This window comes from Saccoglossus kowalevskii, chromosome 8 (genome assembly GCF_978046115.1).
Source record: "Saccoglossus kowalevskii chromosome 8, keSacKowa6.1, whole genome shotgun sequence".
Classification (NCBI taxonomy): domain Eukaryota; kingdom Metazoa; phylum Hemichordata; class Enteropneusta; family Harrimaniidae; genus Saccoglossus; species Saccoglossus kowalevskii.
In genome coordinates, this window is record NC_140648.1 from 35,252,825 (window position 1) to 35,273,993 (window position 21,169).

At 35.8% G+C, this 21,169-nt stretch overlaps 1 protein-coding gene across 1 annotated transcript in view; it reads right to left on the reverse strand.

The window, feature by feature from the left end:
- Positions 1–383: 383 nt before the first annotated feature.
- LOC144352630 (uncharacterized) overlaps positions 384–21,169 on the reverse strand; it is a 30,543-nt gene continuing 9,757 nt past the window's right edge. Inside the window, exons 2-4 of the mRNA XM_085503005.1 lie at positions 18,778–18,843; positions 3,820–3,957; positions 384–1,649 (exon numbers count right to left, since the gene is read on the reverse strand). Of these exons, the coding sequence (XP_085359131.1) occupies positions 1,414–1,649; positions 3,820–3,957; positions 18,778–18,843 (440 nt within the window). The 3' untranslated portion in view covers positions 384–1,413. The remainder of the gene's footprint in view (positions 1,650–3,819; positions 3,958–18,777; positions 18,844–21,169) is intronic.

The window sequence follows — 21,169 nt, forward strand, 5'->3', positions numbered from 1 at the left end:
ATCTCAAATTGTAGTCTGGTGACATTAGGCTGAAAAAATCATATATTGTTAATGGCGGAGTACTTTCTGTTGTCCTAAATCATTTCAAATATCTGGGCTTTAAAAAATATCAAAAAATGTAAATTTTATTTAACATTGTGTTCTATGAAATTGTTCCAAAAATTTTAGGACAAGTTTCTCAAAATACGCCACTGTAACAAACAAAAATGTGCCATTTTACATAATAAACAAATGAACATTGTCAAGCGATTTATGACCAACTTTCTCAAAAATCATGAGTAGGCATCTACCTTAATATAAATAATCAGATGGTGATGGTAGTGTGTATTCGTGAATGAACACAGCATGGTCACGTGGTAGTAAATCAACCAACTTACAATATGTCATTTGCATAATCTGATTTTAATTTTAATAAGATTCAAATAAGAAAGTACTGTTACAAATTGTTGAAAAGATTCCTAAGTATATCCACCATATCATGGTCACTGACACGTTCCTTGGTGTAAACGCTAACACTGCTCAGATAACTTTTCAGACGTCAACTAATTTATAAGCACTTTGAAGTGCCTGTTTATAGTAAGGCATTTATACACATTCGACAAGGCAGACACACACTCCGCCATAGATGACGGTATTTACATGGGCTTAGAGCTGCCTTGACATTATTTGCATATGACGAAAGTGAAAGATATAATAGTTTTAATTAATTAGAAAAATGAACTAGTTCAAAGTATGTGAAATATTGTAACTAATTTGGGTCACCGAGAAAACTGCTATATTTGATAAATCTTGAATTCAAAATATTTAATGGCTATTTAATGACCATTATTCTTATGCATACATTTTCGTAAAAAGACTTTTAGAAAAAAACGTGATGTATCATTAATTGTGTGGACACATGCCAGATAAAGCAAGGTCCGTGGTATAAACATGGTGTTACCCAATGTTGCTTTTATACACGACTTCAGTTTTATTCAAATGAAATTACAAAGGATAATATGCACTAGATTTTATCATTCAGATACATGGATATGTTCTTTAGATAGTTATCTTAATTGCCATAATTATAGAATATAACCTGCGACCCATGACGTCATGGTATTTACTTCATCATATCATTATAATCGTTAAAATGTGTTGTTGCGCATAATTTTAAATAGCACATGAGTAAGTTGTACAAAATGTCGTATTAACGTGCACATAACTGGCCTCTCTTTATTGCCCGTGGCAATATTCTTGTCTTTTTTAGGGGAGGTGAAAATTGAACGTTGCCGCCCGGAATTGTGACATTATGACAGATTCATACTAGGGATATGACAGTGGGTAAACACTAACAATGTCCTCATTCTCACCTACCCGCCGTTTTACGCATAACTTATTGCTTGAAATGTTGACATTCAACTAAATGTATGTTCATATAGGCATGTTAGCACCAATGTCGTTTTCCCTATACCTATCGCTACATACGAACATGGTGATGTCTACGATGGCAGCCAATGCAGATAAACAAAATCCCAACCATGCCATGGTAAACGATGTCCCATAATTCCATTTGGAATTCATGTCTTTATTTAATTCTACAAAATGTGCTTGCTGAATCCGCTCATGCGCAGTAATGAACATTGCATGCCCAACCATCATAAACAGATCTGTAACGAGAGAAGAGATGGTATCAGTATAATTCATGACGATTGCATTATTAATCATCACAAAATGAGGCGTGGTACTTAAGTGAAGGATTGATGCCGCTATGCGTATTTTTCCCAGTATGTGAACAAATAGAAAATTGTTTTTTTTGTTTATTTCATTAATAAATGTGATTATATCACTGTATCGTGTCAGAAAACGTATCTTAATTAAAGCGCGACCACGTAACCAACACAGATGCACCATCCACGTTCTCTAAGAAATTATCAAAATTTAAAAGAAGTTGTTGGTTATATTAAATGATATTGTCCGATGCAGCAAGCAAGTCTGGCTACCCCTTTCTTTAAAGAAGTGTATTTGTGTTATAATTTTGTAAATTCATTGAGCAATCATATCACACCACACACGAACACCCACTGAAGGCCTACTACGTGAATTTGTTTTACCCATCACATGGGACCCGGATTTTGAGTACGCATTTACCGTGCTGAAGTGACGACCATGGACAGAGGATAAACCATGGTAATATTAACGGTTGACAGACGCGTAATGAAGGAACGCATGTTTGTTACACTCGAGCTCGTTGTACATCTACTTGAAGGGCGCCCTCAGCCACTCTTAACACAAATAAGATACTTTTTAGCTAGCACGTTATTTAGCTAATCTGTAATTTCGCTAATTCAAGATGTGGCTATTTTAAAAAGAAAGTATATTCTCACAATGTGACTGTTGGCGCTTTACTAAAATAAAATTCATTTAATTTGTGAATTTAGCCAAATTCGCTAAAATTACATGTCGCTATTTCACAATGCGTTAACGCACACAATTTAACATATAGCAAACTTTGATTAAAATCGTGTCAGTGATTAGATCAACATTCGGCTATTGCGCAACTAATGGGCATAAGGATTCTTCCCTGTGATAAGGCACACGTACTACATAACGTTATATATGTGATGTGTTTGCAGCCATATCGTACAAATCTACACCATTTATCATAAGGCACAGTGCCATCAAAGACAGACTGTACGACCATTAAATGCTTTCAGTGAACGAGCAAAGAAGAATATGAAGGTCCATAAAGTATATGCTTTTATAGAAATCAGTCGGGCGAAAAATTTGCGGTAAAAGGACAGGAAACGAGAGTTTGCAAGACACCAATTATATACATGGATTTTCCATTTGTAAGTGAGCTAAGTAGGGTAAGCAATTTAGCCGTCATGGAACTGAGAACCTATCAGCTATCGTGTCCAAGTCTTGTCAAATTCGAATTCTGCTTAATATAGGTTATACTCTGGGTTTAATAGTCGATACAATCATGGATGTACATCCATGATACAATTATCTCTTCTGTAATTAACTGAGTTATTATTTTGTATACAACAGCTTTGGCATTCCCACCTACTGACTTAATCACGAAATATAGAGCAGTTTTGATCATCTTATGAGATTAGCATTAGCTTATGTACTTTTTTGCTTAATGATGTCGACCACCCCTTCAATATAATAGTATGTCCCTGTAGACAATGGGTGTGGTATGACATACATTAAAAAAATGTTATAACATCGCAATGGCACACAGTGCGTTCAGAATAATTACGGTTTCTAAACATAACACCTTCTTAAATTTGAATACTGCCGTTGTCCAATTAGAACGAACACCGCGACATCACTGCTGATGAATATACGCTCCTGCGCGTGCTGGTGTGTAGACGTATCGACCAGTGGCTGATTGGCTTCGCGAACATCGTGGAACACCGCGCGAATTATTATAGTCGATCACGTTGTCTCAAATAGATTTGAATGAAACGTTCGGCAAACATGTTATAAATTAGTTCTAAATTTTGTAAACGGCTTGTCTGAAAGCACTGTATCATGTCACAGGAATTTACCCAAGAAGTGGCATTACTAATCAAACATCACATTACGCAGCGCGGCCGAATTTCGAGTAAATAAATATCGATTTACACGCGTTGCATACGTGGCGTGAGACCCTTACCAAACACGACGCGGTCCCCGACAGCATTCACTTTGACAAGGCAACAGCAGCTGTGCAGTGCGCGTTCGAATTACAATGTACATTGCATCCGTTGTACATGTGGCATGGCATATGACCCTTATCGAACACGACGCAGGGCGAAGACTATGACGTGTTTGTTGCGTCTCACGTACCTGCCATAGCTTGCGTCACACCGGCAAGTAGCGTCGGTAGCGGCATCTTCTTCAACCAGCCTATTGTGGCAATGATACTCGCAAAGAATATCGCCACGGTGCTTACTAACTCAAAGGCTATCACAGACTTCCATTGATCTGAAAGAATAACAAAACACGGAGTGTGAAAAAAGGACGATGTGATGTGAACATCCACTCAAATTGTCACAGTCGCCATTTAAAGAGGATCGGCAAGAGATATTTCTGTAAACTGTAATCAACTGTTTTTATTTTTGAGATTATGTTATTTAAATAAATAAAAAAACATAAATTCGTAGACATGGGCATGTGAAACATGTAATCAGTTAATTTGTACAAAGATCTTATTTTTTGTAAGCGTATAAAACATTTCGTAATTCGTACACAATTTCCAATTTTGATTTTTAACACAAGTTATTAAATATATTATAAAAAAATGTAATATATAATGTAGAATTTTCTTTATCTGTAAAGTGTAAAAACCTATTTTTTACTGTAAATGGAACTTTTATTTTATTTTTTGTAATAACGTAAAATGCTTTTTTTTTTAATTCCTGTAACATGTGTCAGCTATTCCTTTGCCCCTCTTTATTAAACGTAACACGCCCGTTTTGTAATAAATTCATTTGTTAAACTGTCTTTGTTGTGCGGTTTACGCATTCCGTGAAGACGCATACACTTTAGTAAGACATATTCTAAATTATTCCGACAACCAAGCATAATTTTAAAAAAAGATATCCAGTAATTTCAATCCGCGCCGTATTGACGCGTACACGCATACACATTCATCCATCAAGTTGACAAATGTTGTAACTATCAGTATTGGGTATACATGTGTGCACGGTGTTTCAATGTTTCATATACTGAATGTATCGTATATACACGTATTGACACTTGGTTTAATCAGATAAGAAATTACGCTCCAGTTTTATAAAAGACTGGGCGCCATATTGTCTCCAAACTCCCTTTTTATGGTCGAAAAAGATTATTATTAACAGCCTCTAAATAAGATGCCACCGTGACAGTTTCGAACAATGTTCACATGTGTATGTGAACTGTTTGTTAGAATTTACTGAACACGACATCGGAATGCCGACGTCTGTGCTGGACGAAATTCTACGAAATGAAATTTTATTCAAAGATCCCATGTGACATCTCACCGCAGACGTACTAATTCCGCACATAAACGAAGGTGGTCGTCGCGCAGCGCGTGTTCGAATTTCATGTAAACAAACAATGTAATTTACACGCGTTATATACGTCGCTATGGGTCCCCTGTCGAACAAGACGCGGCGTGACGACCACCGCCCTTTAAGTGTTCTGTTGTAAAACAAAAACAAAACGAAAGAACGATGACTGTTATACAAACGTTCTTTTGTCTTCCTTTGCGCCGTACTACCGTCACCTTGATAACACACATATTAACTAGCCATAGTAACCACACGAAATAGTTTACATCACCGTTTTATATGAATTCAACACGACAACTCATCATCACAGAAAAATAAATGGTACGTCAAGGATAATATATAAATAGACATGAACGTTACAAATTGGCTTTTCAGCGTTTAGGTACAAAGAATAAATGCGTACTGTATTTAAATCAATTGATACCGTATGATTGGTTTGATTACGGGGCACTGCATTCGCGCTTGTGTCCGATGATTGTATGGCGACCAGTACGAATCAACAATTATGCGGACGGTGTTTCTTGTATTATAATGGTTTTGGCAATTAATAGTATTTCTGTACAGGCGTATAGTGCCATGTCAAGGCGTAAATATTCGACGGCTACTCGATAAAGCTATTTCAAAAACATAAACACGCTTTGCTAAGATAATAATAATTTTATTAACACATAACAACCCTCGGAAAAGGGTGAAAATGGCTACAACTGAAATGAAAAAGAAAGTAGAGAAAATACAGACAATTAAACTGTGTATTGTTGTCTCTGTTATATACATATTGATATGAACTGTGTAAGCAATATTGACAAGTCATTAAAACTATTTAGAATTGAATAAAATGTATCACTGATTTGCTCAGCCGTTGAAAACTATTTCTTTTTTTTGCGTTTGGTATACAACTCATTAATAAAAGCTGTTCATCTTCAATGACATTGTCACCAAATCGTTCATATATCCTTTCATTAGCAGGGACATTACAATGGCGACCACATTCGATTTTTATTTTTCGTTACATAGTCGAATTTTGGCGAGAGACTTCAGTAGACGTAGTACTCAAGTATCTGTCTAAGTGAACATCATTTTAAACACAACCTTTACAATCTTGGTTTATAACATTCGGATTTGCTCTGTTGTCATTGTTAATATTTATCTGCCCAATATTTTAAGAAAACAATCCTTCAAGCTTTCATAAAGTTGTTCATTATTGATACAGTAATAATTATGTTTGTATTCATCTGCTATTTAATATTTGATAGTCTTGATTTTTTTTATTTCAATTCTTGATTTCTTATTACATTCATTACCCCAGACATAACCAGCATAGACAATGATTGGTATGAAAAGCTTATCAAAAAGTAATAGTGATAAGTCTATGTTTAGTTTTCTATCGTGACCATTTCTTTTATTTCAAAGAGAAAAAATCGTGAAATTTTCTTTTTAAATTTTCCATAGGTGATTTACAATAGTTAAAATCTGTTTACACTATCAAGTTCCTTTCTTGCAAAAAATATCTATTTGATTTAATAAATTTATTAGAAAAAAAATATATGTATTGTTAATATGATTTTTATAGCCAGACTAATGATAATCACTAGAAAAATATAATTTTACACCGGGCTGTGATGTCATGTTTGCATAATTCAGGAAATCTGAATGTGAAGAGTGATACCCGATTAAAGTATAGTGTCTACTCTTGTCTTTCTTTATTGCGTTCGTTGCATACACCACCGTTTACAGATTAGATCTGCGATGTAGGCAGATAAAGTAGAGCCGTGGGAATACTGGCCGAACAACATTTGGGATCATATTTATCGTTCAATCAGAACAATTTATGCAAACAAAGACGATAATGATCTATCTATTATCCTTTATATGTCATTAAGAAATTGTTATCGACAATTTATCTTGTAAACGATTCCGAAGACAATTTAGGGGGGTTAGATTGTGTAAAGGTCACCTCAAAATATCATAAATGATTTAATGACGCTTTCTCAACAAAACACATCTTGCAACGATGCACTTGCCGACTTATCAATGGGATGCATGCAAGGTAACTCGATGAGTGTATTTTTCGCATTCGCAATAGCAATAAAACTTTTGAAAAATGTCCTTGTCCCAATGTATTTATGCATAGTAAATCACATCGTCTGAATCGCACGGTTTGTTGGTGTCGACGTATTGCCGACTCCACCAACCCGTGCGGGACTCTGCAGCCTGGGTAAATGTGCATTTTATGTTAAACAAATGGCCGAGTTTGATTGGATGTGCCTATTGGAAGGGCGCCCAATCAGACGCTGTGTAACATTGCGCGGCAAGCTAACGAACAAAATGTCTGACATGGCTACGAGTAGCACGGTTACTTCACAATTCTTCTAGTAACCGTGCGTGTAGAGTGTGTTTAGGTTGTTTGCCAAACCCCCAAAAACCAGCGCTGCATTTTTCAGCTGTTCGTGACATACTTAATCAAAAAAGTGACACATATTTATATTAACAAAGTAATGAAACGGTCAACTTTAAAAGAAATCTCAGAAACTCTACTCGACCGGTCATTCAAGAATTGAACTGTTGCAAAATTTTCATGATTTGCCACTCCCGGTTCTCATTGCAACAAACTCATCTATTTTCAGCTAGTAATGCCTTAAGTGCATGGTTTAGATGATTGATAAGGCTTTTTATCTTGAAAAACATGTGTGATCTGTTCTGCTTGGATCGCCTGTTAAAACACGCTCTATAGTATTTTGATACAAGATAGCTGATTGGCTGGCGAAGATGACAAGTCACAAACTGTTATCGTCGATTTCCAGTGTCACTATTTTTTCGACTGTATTCAAATGATCAAATATGTTATTAGTTATATACACACAACTATATTTTAAACGGCCGAGGTGCAATTTAAGCGGGGGAGACGTCACCTGCGCATGCGTCAGATGGCCATAGCGTGGCATTGTTTACAAACAAGCGTCTAACCATGAGCCTTTGCGTGTTTAGCGTTTTGCGTATGTTGTTATCGTCGCTTGGATCTCGCGTGCGCAGGTGCCGACCCTACCGCTTTAAAATCAACGCAACAGTTCGAAGCCAAGATCGAAGCCTTGCACCCTATGGTCCATATATAGTTTTCGCGTGGTGGGGTCACGTATTTCTAAAGAGCGGGGGTCGTCGTGTAGTGCGTGTTGAAATTTCATGTAAACAAACAATGTATTTTACGCGTGTTGTGTACGTTTCTATGAGTCTTATATCGAACAGGACGCGGCACGACGACCACCGCCCTTTAACATATATTGGGGTCTGGATTTGACGTGTAGCTCTGCAAAACAAGTAAATCATTGGGTCCCTCCACTCAATTTCAGTTACAACGAGTTTGTGTAATAATATTTTTCGTGAGGCGTGTTTTAACGATGATATCACGTGGGATTCGCAACATTCATAACAGCGTGTGGTTCAACTTACGCAACCAGAATATGCCGCAGCAAAACAATGCACATTTTTTTTGCGCAAGTGCGCGCTTGAAGCATGTTCAAACAGATGGGACAATGTCTAAAAGCAATTTATATATAATACATAAACGAAAACCACTATATCAATGTTACAGTAATACTGTAATTTGTCATCTGTCAATTGCTATATGCTCACTATGCTGTAGTAAGTGCACTCTGAATTTATAATTTGCTCTCTGTATAAGTCCAACTTCCGAAGTCAATCTGTGTCATATTTAATCTGGAAAATTGGCTTTTAAGGTTATTCCAATGTAACGCAGTCTTTTCTATGATGCATAATATTAAGTCAATATTCCATTCATACTCATGATAGTTTCCTAATTTATTATTTAAAATATTTTTTTAAAGAGAAAAAGACTAATTTAAAGGGTTTTAGTTGTAATTTTTACAGACTATATGGACAATATCAGTGAGTAAAAGTCTAACAATTAGCGACACCAATGTGACTTTGCAATCCACATGACACAGTCGTTTCATCGGGAATTCACAATGACTGACAGGTCAGTAGCAAATCGGATTACCGTCAACGTTACCCTGGGTAATCGAATGTTCTGCCTCCCATTTCGGAACGGTAATTCAATTTTCGGAAAAGTATTTTAGTTAAACGCTTGGGAGCAACCTACGCGAAACGATTCGGGGATTATTACTGCGAAGGCAATATATAACTACTCTCAATACAACAAACTCATTCCTCTCATTTTATAAATATTACAAAATTCACAATTCAAGCTGAAACGTGAAGTTTCTATTTGTCGATGGAATAATACAATTTGAACATTTTAACACTGTGCTCGTGGTTTATTAGCGGCGTGGATTCTACTGCCATTGGGATTTATAAATATTCGTAAAGATGAAGGGAATGCTTCGTTGCGTATATCGTATAAGATTATGAAGTATCTTTAATTAGTATACGCTGACTGATACATATGATGTTTGAGGAATTACAGTTTATCACGGATAAGCTCAATTTAAGGTAGCGAGACTATTATTTGTGTTGAAAATTACGATTTTCACATTTATTTATTAATTGATGAAATGCACTATAAACTTTCATGTGATAAAGTCAACATAACATAGAATGTCATGTAAGTTGGTTAAAATGTAGATTTTCTGAAGGGAAGCAAGGCAGCCTCAGTAGTGTTTTCCAAAATCAACAACACAGGTTTAATCTGTGTGCCTATAAGTTTCAAAGATAAACTCAAGACAAAGCAATGTTAGGATGTGTTATCAGTAGTTATCTGACACACAATGAGTGTTTCCAAACATTTGAGTGGTTTGTCTCCGCCCCTCTTTGTTTCACAGATTAGTCATTTGCATATGAATGTGTCAGATACAAGGTCACACAGCCACTGAAAAAAAATCATTGATTTTGGTGTTTTCATATGCCGAATTTATCCAATTATAGCTATTCCATTCCTTTATTTTTTTGGTTTCCAATAGCCTTACACATTTGGATGTCCCTACACATGTTAAAACAGACCCTGATGGGAAAACAAATTGATTGTGCCGATAAACAAGTTTGAAAATCTTTGCTGTTACTTCATGGACGTTTTCTAGGAGTTTATGTTTTTCAAAATACAAGGTCTTTAACAAAAAATAACGTATACTTATTGTCGTCGGATTAACACCAAATTTTCACAGCTTTAAGGTGACAGTGAGAGGAACTTGAATGTGTCCAGACAAACTATTTCATCGATTATTTACCAACGAGTTGTGGTTTGAGTTGGGGGCAATGCGACTAAAACAGTAATTAAAATTCAGCACACTATTTTTTTAAAACGCGTTGCTTGAATAAAACTGACCAGACACATTCAATTTACCAGACTATTGAACAACTAGGAAAAGTGAAAAAAATACTTCTTATCGCCAGCATAAATGCGTAATTATTTTTTTTACAGAAAAAGTAATTTTTCACCTTTGATTGAGTAACGCGTCGTAGAATGCAGATACCGGCATGCAAAATACACTTGTGAAAAGCTTGAAATCTAGCGATTCTAAAAATATATACTTTCCCGGGTCTATTTGTAGTCATTTAGTCACAATTAGAAGATGAAAACAAGTATGCAAATAATAGTCCCGCTACCTTAAGATAAGTTTTTCTTGTACATTCATGTAATTATAATATGCTCAAACTTTAAAATCCTCCGCTATGATCACGTGGTGTTGTCGTGCTGATTTATAAGTTATATCAACTAGTCCCAAAGAGTATTAAAGCGTCATCGAAACACACCATGTTGTTTACGGCGCTATGGCCGTCCGTAGTGAAGGCTGTTGTGGCAGATGTACTATTACGTAAAGCAGAAAACAACTACGGGGAGCTTGCTTTTAAAAGTAGTGTGACTGAGACGTATCGACCAATCAACGACAAGCATAAGATCACGTGGTGGCAAAGATGTACTAGTATTCGCAGAAATAGATCTCTGCTTGGGAGATTGTGTCCTTCACACACGTGGTTGCTACATAACGACTATGGCATTGCGTGACGACCGTGGCTCTGCGTGAATACTTTGGCGCTACATGACGACTGTGGCACTGCGTGGCACTCTACCTTTAACACCATCGTCCGAATTGCACGGTTCCACGAGCTCGATGTAAAACTCATACACGCGAGGAGATGGCCGAATAAACGAACTTTGACTGGCGAAGATGTCCAGGCTCTAGCACAAAATACGATATCCAGATTGTTGCATAACAGGGCTGATGATGACGTCATAACATTATCACGTCAATACCTATCCCAAATCCATAAGCTAAAATACTTGGGAATAATAATATACGACGCCAGAGTCATTAAAGCGGGAGGGTCGTTACCTGCGCACGCGCGGGAATTGAGTCCCAAGCGACGATAACAACACATGCTGAAAACGCAAAGGTAGACGACGCTTGTTTGTAAACAATGACACGCTATGACCAACTGACGCATGCGCAGGTGACGACCCCCCTGCTTTAACCATATGCATGCCCAATGTATCGGTAAAGACACATATTTGTGATTGTAAGAAATCCAATCAATTTCACGATATCTGCGAGGATCTCACGAGAATATACAAGGTTATTATACAAATATGTACGTGAAGGTAGTGATAAGAGGTATTAGTAATATGCTTTTATTAGAAGGGTGCCATTGATCACTGAACTGTGTCGTTTCACGAACCATGCATAAATTAGATGCTTAACTGCGCTGATCGAAGATTACAAGGTGGAGTCCAAAGCTAAGTAGACCCAAATTGGGGCTTGTGCGCATGTCCACCAGCGTGATTGACTCACTGTAGTGTAACTTATGTCCCCGGGGAATCACCTGTATTACGTATATGCGGGTATGTGAGGTACTGTAAAGGGGGTAATTATTCACTGGGTTTTAATTTAGCTTATTTCGCTGACTGGAAAAATCAGCTAAATTAAAACACAGCGAATATGTAAAATTTAGCATAGAACACATTATCTAAATGACGAAACCGTGAATTTAAAACCCACTGAATATGCCTGAATTGGTAAATCAGTGAAATTTAAACCCAGTGAAAATTAGTCATTTTACAGTACTTAATTTCGATGACAAATTCACGACACGAGAACCCACCTATTGAAACAAATTTTCAATAACAATAACAACATTTGAAACAATTGTTCAAGGATTACGTCAGTAACACTGCAGGCTTGTTCGAAGTTCTTGCATGACGCGCACCGTCACCGGCACGTGTTTACCCAAATTTGCATAAAACGACATCACATTTTTAGGAATTCACAATACTACAGTATAAGTTGAATCACAGTCTGTGGTTGAATGTACACCTGCAAACACTTGCTGCAATATTAAATGGATACTTGTAGGATTGTCTTAGTCACTACGATCTAGGAAAACAACATGGCAGATAAATAGTCGGACAAAATACCACGTGACACAGAAAGCCGCAAATAGTTTACTTCGAATAACATTGCATTAAATGAGATGTTTTTTTATAAGAGAATGTGTATAGCACAAACTAGCATATTCTATGTATAAATCTTTTACAAACTGACTACAAGTATATACCGCTGTACATGTACAGGTATTTTTATTTAGACGTCGCTTTCTGAACGTACTAAGACATGATATTATTTCGTTTCGTACTTATTTACGGAAACAAAGTTTAGGAAATCAAATATACATATAAATTGTTTTTAACTTTTTCATCATATACTATTTAATAATCAATAATGTGCTTAGTATCTAATATATTTAGATGTCTACGACTGATTCGTCTCACTAATGAGACAGTTACACAGCACGTCAAGAGGTCAATGCAGAATTCAGTTGTTGCTATCGTTCAGTAAGTCACATCACATGGTTCTACACAGCTCACTTATTTTGTGCATTGAGAAATTGGTGAAAAGTATCAACTCTTTTGACTTGGGTATATTTGTAGAATTGTCTCGCAGTAACTTGAAGATATTGGAGAATTACTGATATGAATGATTTTATATTCAAGCCTTATAACCTAGGCATGTGTCTGAATTGTAATTTAAAAATAGACAGGATGTCCTTGCCAAAACAAAAACAAATGTATTAGAGTTATGTGCCGCGGTTGCTTGTGTTTCCTTCACCAATTGGTTAGATCAGAAGCTACAACTAGTGTTCATATGTATCGTTTGTAAGGTATAAATAACATGGAGTTAGAGGGCTCTGATCTGACTAATCACTGCTTATCAATAATGTATACCTACACTGATGACAGTGATCGTGTATGTGGTTAACCTTGCACGGTGCATTTTGGCTCGGTTATAAATGTCGTGAGCTTAATGCAACTCATTGACCGGATATTTAATGATACTATCGATACGTAGGGTGAAACCTCGACACTTGCCCGTTTGTACCGGGTGACAATGACGCACATTATGTTTTTTTTTCTAGACACGATGTCTAAACGCCAGACTTGTGATCAGATAGGATAAGAATTGGAAATACAATACACTACGACTAATGGGATGAATTTCGCTGTGTTACCAACTCTTCTAAACGTGCACGGCGAGCAGCGAATCATTGCACCAACATTTCAGAGAAGAATGTCAATTCATTGTACGTATTTCTATAAGAATTTGGACACCGACTAGTCTCAAAATTAGGATTCCTAAAATGTGTGCGTGTGCGAATGAAATTTAGGGTTAAAGCAATCCCTGTAATAGCAAACTGGCTAATATCTCATTATATACAAATTGTTGATGTTTCATTTCGAATAAATAGTGGGATATAACATTTGAGCACAGATTAACTGTTTAATATCCAAAACGCTGACATCAAAATGTCAGAAAAATATTGAAAAAAAACAATGATCGTCTAAAGATGTAAAATCATGCGTCGTATCATTATTAAAACGCTGGAGTGATTCAACACCCTACGAAGGCACCTCTTAAAGAAATTCCACACAGTAAGGTTAAAAAAATCGAATCCTTACTTTAAAAAAAACATGTTTGTAAATTTACCAGCAGTTCCATAGGCCAAATTGAAACCACACAGCACCATAAAACAATGTAATTTATTATTTAAATATTCTCCATGTTACACTGCATATTACTTTGTAAGACACTAACATCGACAAAACCATACCCCCCCCCACTTTTTACGGAGACCCCTCGGATTGATTAACTTTCTTCATGATTCGTGTTGCAATGTAAAACAAACGAGGCGTGAAAAAAACAATAACAGGGAGAATGCGTAAATATCATCAGATAGGCAACCTGACCATCTAGATGTAAGATTGCTGCATCTGCAATGAAAATTTATTGTGACAAATATTTCGATTTGTATCTGCAAAAAGGAATCATTGTGGAAAGATAAATCATAACTATGCTCTCATGTAATATGCAGGTAATTCAACGATGGAATATTAAGAACACCGAGTACGTTTACGGACTTTCTGATGTCTCAATAATTCAGCCGTCAGAATCAGAAGAGATTCAGTATTCAAATGGCATTGAACAACAATTTATGATTAACTTTTTATACACTTTTCAGAATATAATACTGAGTAATCAGTTTAATATGAATACAGGGGTCAATCAGACAAAGTACAAAAATGGCTGATCATTGTATTAGGCGATAGTATTGGTTATGACATGATAACACGTTGTATTCATTTGTATTTTCTGTGTTAAAATGCCAATAGCCTTGGTTTCACCTAATGCAAGATCCCATGCAAACGTCAATATTGTAATGTTACATTACCCCCCCCCCCAATGTATATTTTTAAAGTTTATGAAAACCAACCAACCGAAAATAGTCCCAGGCAGTACAGTAGAGTTATTCACTAATGGTGCGTAGAACTACTAATGATATTGCGAATGATTTGTTGTTTGGTTCATTCTGATTACAACTCATTCCAGTACAGACAAATCAGCCTTAATGTTTATGGCTATATTAATGTGCATTTGCTATACTCAGTCCCCGTTTTGTATGTTTTATTTGCCAAATTCCACTAGCAAAGATTCAGAGTATTGTGGGAATACAAATTGCTAAATAGTGCTGTGACACTATCAGTCGTTGCTGACAATGGGCTAAGCATATTTGGTTGAATCACTAAAAAATGTTATGTGCAACCAAAATAAAGTATGTACAGTTATTGTACTGAGTTTGAACAAAGCATGCAAGCCATCACAGAGTAACAATTGTTATAATGACGTGCACCTGTAACCCAATATGTATGAACCTGATACAAATTCCTGTTCACCAACAAGAAATGATTCCGGAAACGTGATTTCGAATAATGTGATCAAGTCGCTACAAAATAGTACAAGCTTTGAGAATAGGACTAAGAGAATATTGGGGAATCAGCATGTACACGAACAAAAACAGTTAAAATTACGTGCACCTGTAATCCATTATGTATTAATCTTGGCACTTGTAACCTAATATGCATGGTCATGGTCATGAAAGTTTGAATGAAATCGTCCTGTTCATCTCTGGGAAACGGTTCCAGACACGTTTATGAACAGCGATTTCAGGATTTTAGGTAAGATGGTCAGCAATTTGACAAACTTGATCGAATCACAAAATAAATGAAATGGCATGTGCATGAAAAAAAAAAACAAGATGGCCGCCAGTCGCCATTTTTGCTTGAATCTCAAAAAAGATATAACGTGCACCTGTAATCCAGTATGCATGATCATGATACAAAGTTTCAGAGGAGCGGTCCCGGACACGTTTAAGTATCAGCATTTTGAGGAGCAAAATGGCCGCCATTCCGCCATACATGATCAAATGGTAATGACAACTGGTGTGCATGTGTGTTACGCATTTGAAGGTGAAACATGTCTGGAAAATGGGTCCGGGCGGACGCACAGACGGAATTCAAATTAATAGTCACCGATTTCGAACCCTAACATTTAACAGTCTGATCAATCAGAGAGCAAATGTTTGTTCATCCTGTTCTAATGTTATATCTATACATTTCTACTATGCTACATGTATCAATAAAGAGCCATTGCTCGAAAGGTCGAGCTATTTTAAATAGTTACTTAGGACAACGATTACCAAATATTATCTACTATATATCAATCAGGTTTTTATCGACGTGTCGAATTCGACCCTATTCCTATTAGAGTGGTTACACGTAACTAGAACACGGCTATGTGATTGTCACTGTAATCAGCCAATGAACAGCCTCTAACTCGTGGATGTTTGCGGGTAAAATTATACCAACGACAAGATCACTAAGAACACGTGGTACACCATAGGCAGCTGATCATTGGGAACATTCGCACAATGCTAATACAACATAGGGGTTGAACGTAAACTGACTTAAGTTGACTGGTGTGCGAATATATAAACAGTTATATAGTATGAAGCTCGCGATATTGAGAAGTGATAACAGATCGACAACACAATAGTGTTTGATATAATTTAGTAGCAAATTATTAAAGCTATGTGTGACAATAAGCCAATAATGACAAATTTTATAAGTCAGTTTTACAAATAAATTAAATATATTATTCCCTGTAGGGTACCTTTGAATATGTTCACACGAATTACGCCGTCATACTTAATTGGGTTTGAAATATGTTAATGTGAAAACAGTCTATAATTTATTTCTTCAGTTTAATATATGATTTTTTTTTGTAAAATCATTTTTTTTGAAAAATACTGTTAGATACGTGAACATTTATCATAGAGTCTATGCTAAAACACGTTCGTTATAAATACATATGGACATTAACATACACTTTGTAATACAGTATAGCTTTCGATAGCCATATACACCCGAACAAAATACCTTGTATCTTGTTATATGGAACAATGGTGACATGACAAAACATGTTTTACCTGAAGCGCTACAGTCTTCGCGCAGCGTGTATAACAAACAATGTATATTACACGCGTTGTGTACATCCAATGCCGAACAGGACGCGGCACGTCGACTGTAGCGTTTTGATTGTAAATATATATATGTAAAAATAAATTGACAGCATTTTTATTTTCGAGTGGCTAAGAATATTCGGCAATTACGTATCACCTTGTTTGGAACAATTACAATGACACCAGGACTGTTACAGTGACCCCTGGTGTTTCAAAATATTTGTGTAATGTATCGCATTGTCGAGTTCAACAACAATCACATGATACAGCATTTGAATGCAATGTACCCATGATGCACCATCAGAGAAAAACAATTGGTTTACCAAATCTTTATTTGTGTCCGTAAGCGTGAGTTAGGGTTTACTTGAATTGAATGTACATATGGCTCAGTTGATATCTCAACATTACTGATGTCCTAGAGCGAATGAAAAAAAAACAATTAGCGGCTAGCATGTCACCGATGTCTGTCATCACCAATGATAACGTATTAGCTTCTTGTCATAATCTCAATCCCATTTCAATTACATGTACGTACAATAAGTTTCCTTCATTTTTCCCCTCGCTTATTAACTCGATTTCACTTCTACGCATGCGTAACACACATATTCAATTATGATTTCATTGTGGCATTGTTTGGGTTTTAGATACAAAAATAGTTACATTTCTTCAAACGTGATGAAACATTGCAAGGGAAGAAGATGGTACAACGTATTTATAAGTGACACGCGTCGGTTAATACACAGTGCAGATATAATGTTGATAAAATTCAGCGTTCCTTATTATTTGAAATGACAGGTTGAACTATACGATATGATTTAAAACGAGCTTCATTTATCCGACGTGAAATTACTAGCTTGATTATGTTACGTCATGATTACCCGTGATGAATTACATGACGTGAATGACAGCCATCTACGATGGATATAATGTCTGATATACATACTGCCTCATCTGTCGATCGATGAATCAACTCGTAATATGGCATCTTGTAATTTTCTTCATTAAATTTCTAAATTAGACACGAATGACGGGGGCGTTTTGTACATTTCTGATTGCTGTGCACATGGGATGTCTTATATGGTATATAAGACATACACGTCATATGCAATGACTGTAATGTTTTGTGGCACAATGCTGAACATTAAGACGACATCATGTTTTGGCGTCACGGTATCTTGCGTAATGTTCATCTTATCTGGTCATCTTAATGTTGGTCTATGTAAGTTTATCTATCTACCTCATCACCATTTCCTCCGATAAGGATAATGATACGTTAGTAATTCCCCAGTGAATGTGACTGGCTAAAGGTCCGTCTTAAACTACAACAGTCGTAATGACATAACAATGTTTGTCACGTTCGTGTTTCTTGTTAAAGCCCCTGTTGTCACTCCATGTGGTTACTTGTAATCCACATTGTTTATACAGTGTATAATAATAGTATAGTTTGTCATTGCACATATATGGTTTTACCTTTAGTGAATGGCATTTGATTGATTTATTATAAATTCACCCCAATGATAAATGTAAATGCCACCCACTATTGTTTTCCGTTTTTTAATGTTTCTACTTCTAGTTTACATTGTGTAGATATAGAACGTTAGTTATATACTAGTATAGTGAGTTACACAGAGTACACTGCATATGTCATATGCCATTCAAAAACTCTCGCTAAGACCTGAGTGCAAATCACGAATTTATCCGCCATTGTAATTGGTATTCTGAATATGAAAATTATCGATTATTAATTAAACTCCAGATGATGGTGTTAATAATATGTAAATTGAAATACACTATTTGTGACGACAATACGTCATATGCTCTATTGGCGGATTACAGTGTAATCATACAAGGCATTGACTGATGAGGTACACGCCAGACAAAACATACACACACTAGAATACGGTAAATGCATAGCACATCAAAAGAAACTTACGTATACTGATATCGTCTTCTTTGTCGTGTAAGAAATCCATCAAATTAGTACACTGCCATCTTTCACCTGGAAGATAAGATGTAAAAATTCACATGAGATGACCTCGGGTACGATCATCAATATGAGATGACTTTGGGTAATGTCAAATCACAATTTAAAAAAAATACAGAAATTATTTACGCAAAGCAGTAGCGTTATCTACACATAAAGCTCTATGATAAATATATATCCTAATGCTAAACCTAATCCAACACTCTGCCTGCACTACACATTGCATACCAACGGTCAACGTCTAGGTATTTGTAACGTCTGACATAAAGTGTAATCCCATATCAATCTCTCATATTAAAATCTAATCTACACAGAAAAGGTTTATATAAGCACTTTCAATATTGAAATAGACACTGAAATGACCTTTGTGATTGGGGTTTGTTTATCCGATTACAAACTAAGAGAGATTAGAAACCACTTATGATATCCCATTGATGATATTATAAGGTTATTGCGAGAATACCACAAAATAACGACCAGGGTTAATGGAATGCGTGCAAATTTGCGCCATTTTCATGACAACTGACATATTTTCCTTTGCGATCGGTTTTCTTTCCGTCAGTTGCGAGACATATTTCTGCCTCGCGATGGTTTATTGTTGTCCTTGCCACGTGTATAACAAACAATTATCAACTGCATCTGAGGAGTATATTAAAATTTCACTCCCCAATTGAATAATTATTCACATTTTGGATGCCACATAGTCATCTCCGCCCCGCCGCCGACTCAGTTGCTTTTGTTTACGTATTCAAATTGTATTCATTTGCGCTGTGTTACCGGCGATTTGAGTGGACGCGCTCTTGTCAGCTGCTCGCGCCACATAAGCGAAATATCGTTTGTGTTTTTCAGTATCTGTTTTGATAATATTGCTTTATTGACGCAGATATTGAGTTTACTGAACCTGTTCGTACTTGGACATTCAACATTTTGCGTTTCGATATCCAAATTTGGCAACCAACACGATGTGTTTGCGTGGTTTACGTTTACGCTCGGTTATACCCCCCCCCGCAAAATATGCTAATTTTACCCAACTAGGTCTTATATTCTCTAATTAGCGCAATTCTGTATCGTTATAATAATAATTCTAGCAGTTAACTAGTTTATATTCAAACAGGAATATATTTAACTAACTAGTTTACATTCAAACAGGAATATATTTAACTAACTAGTTTACATTCAAACAGGAATATATTTAACTAAGAACAAGTTACTCTCTGTCAGTTTCATTTCTGTGTCAAATATTGTCTGATATCTGACAATAAGAAAATATTTTCAAATATTTAAACCAATTGTATAATTGAATGTGGCGCTCTAAACGAACAACGATGACAGACAACAGTCATCTGCATTAGTATTCCATTTGACAGTTATATCGTTACAACTTATTTAACTGTTTAGTCGGATATTCTAATGTTATTTTTTTAATTCTAACTTTATGCATTTGTCAGCCAATCTGTAATTTACAATAGTATATTTCAAAACAATTATTATATTTGCATTTTCAATATTTACATTTTAACTGTGATTATACTCTTGCTAGTTCGATAAATAAATTGTCCAGGCTATATAATATATTCATTTAAACCTCGGCGGTATAGCGAGCATAATTGCCCATCTACTGATATCTTGCATAATTAATGAGGTCTTATTCACTGATGTATAATTATGTTCCTCATTCATTCATCATTACCATCTAATGATGTGTTAATATTAATAATGTATTGCTAAGGGGTTTCCCAGCATGCACATTTCTAATGATATTATTTACATTCGAATGCACGACGAGCTTTTCCAAATGCCAACGCCACCCCTCATATGTGACAATGATGCGTGAATTGAAAGATCGAGTTAATGGAAATATTACCCACGGAAACACGCGGGAGTTGAAATGTGTTGAATGAGAAATGTAATTTTCAAAATGATATTTATTTTAACGCTAGTATACGTATCTCAAAATATATAATTATAGTATAAAAGTGTTGATAAAGGTCCCTTGTAGCACATTAAAGGTAGAACCATCTCAATAGAAAAAGTAATGTAATTTTCTATATTTTCACGTATATGACGCTTTGGTCGTCACTGTACTCTTTTTGGTGAAAAAAAAGACGTAACAAGTTGGCTGATAGCTGTTTTGTCTGTTTTTAAAGCATTTTACTATTGTTTTCTATAGCAAGGATATATCTCGATATTTTGTCCCACAATGTACTTGTACATGTCTAAAAATATTAACAAATTGACAGTATACTAGCGTTTTTATTTGTGGATACGAACCTGAATTGCTATTTTATGCATATTATTTGACAGTTTAAAGTATTTAATGTACTTATAGTGTTTAATGTGG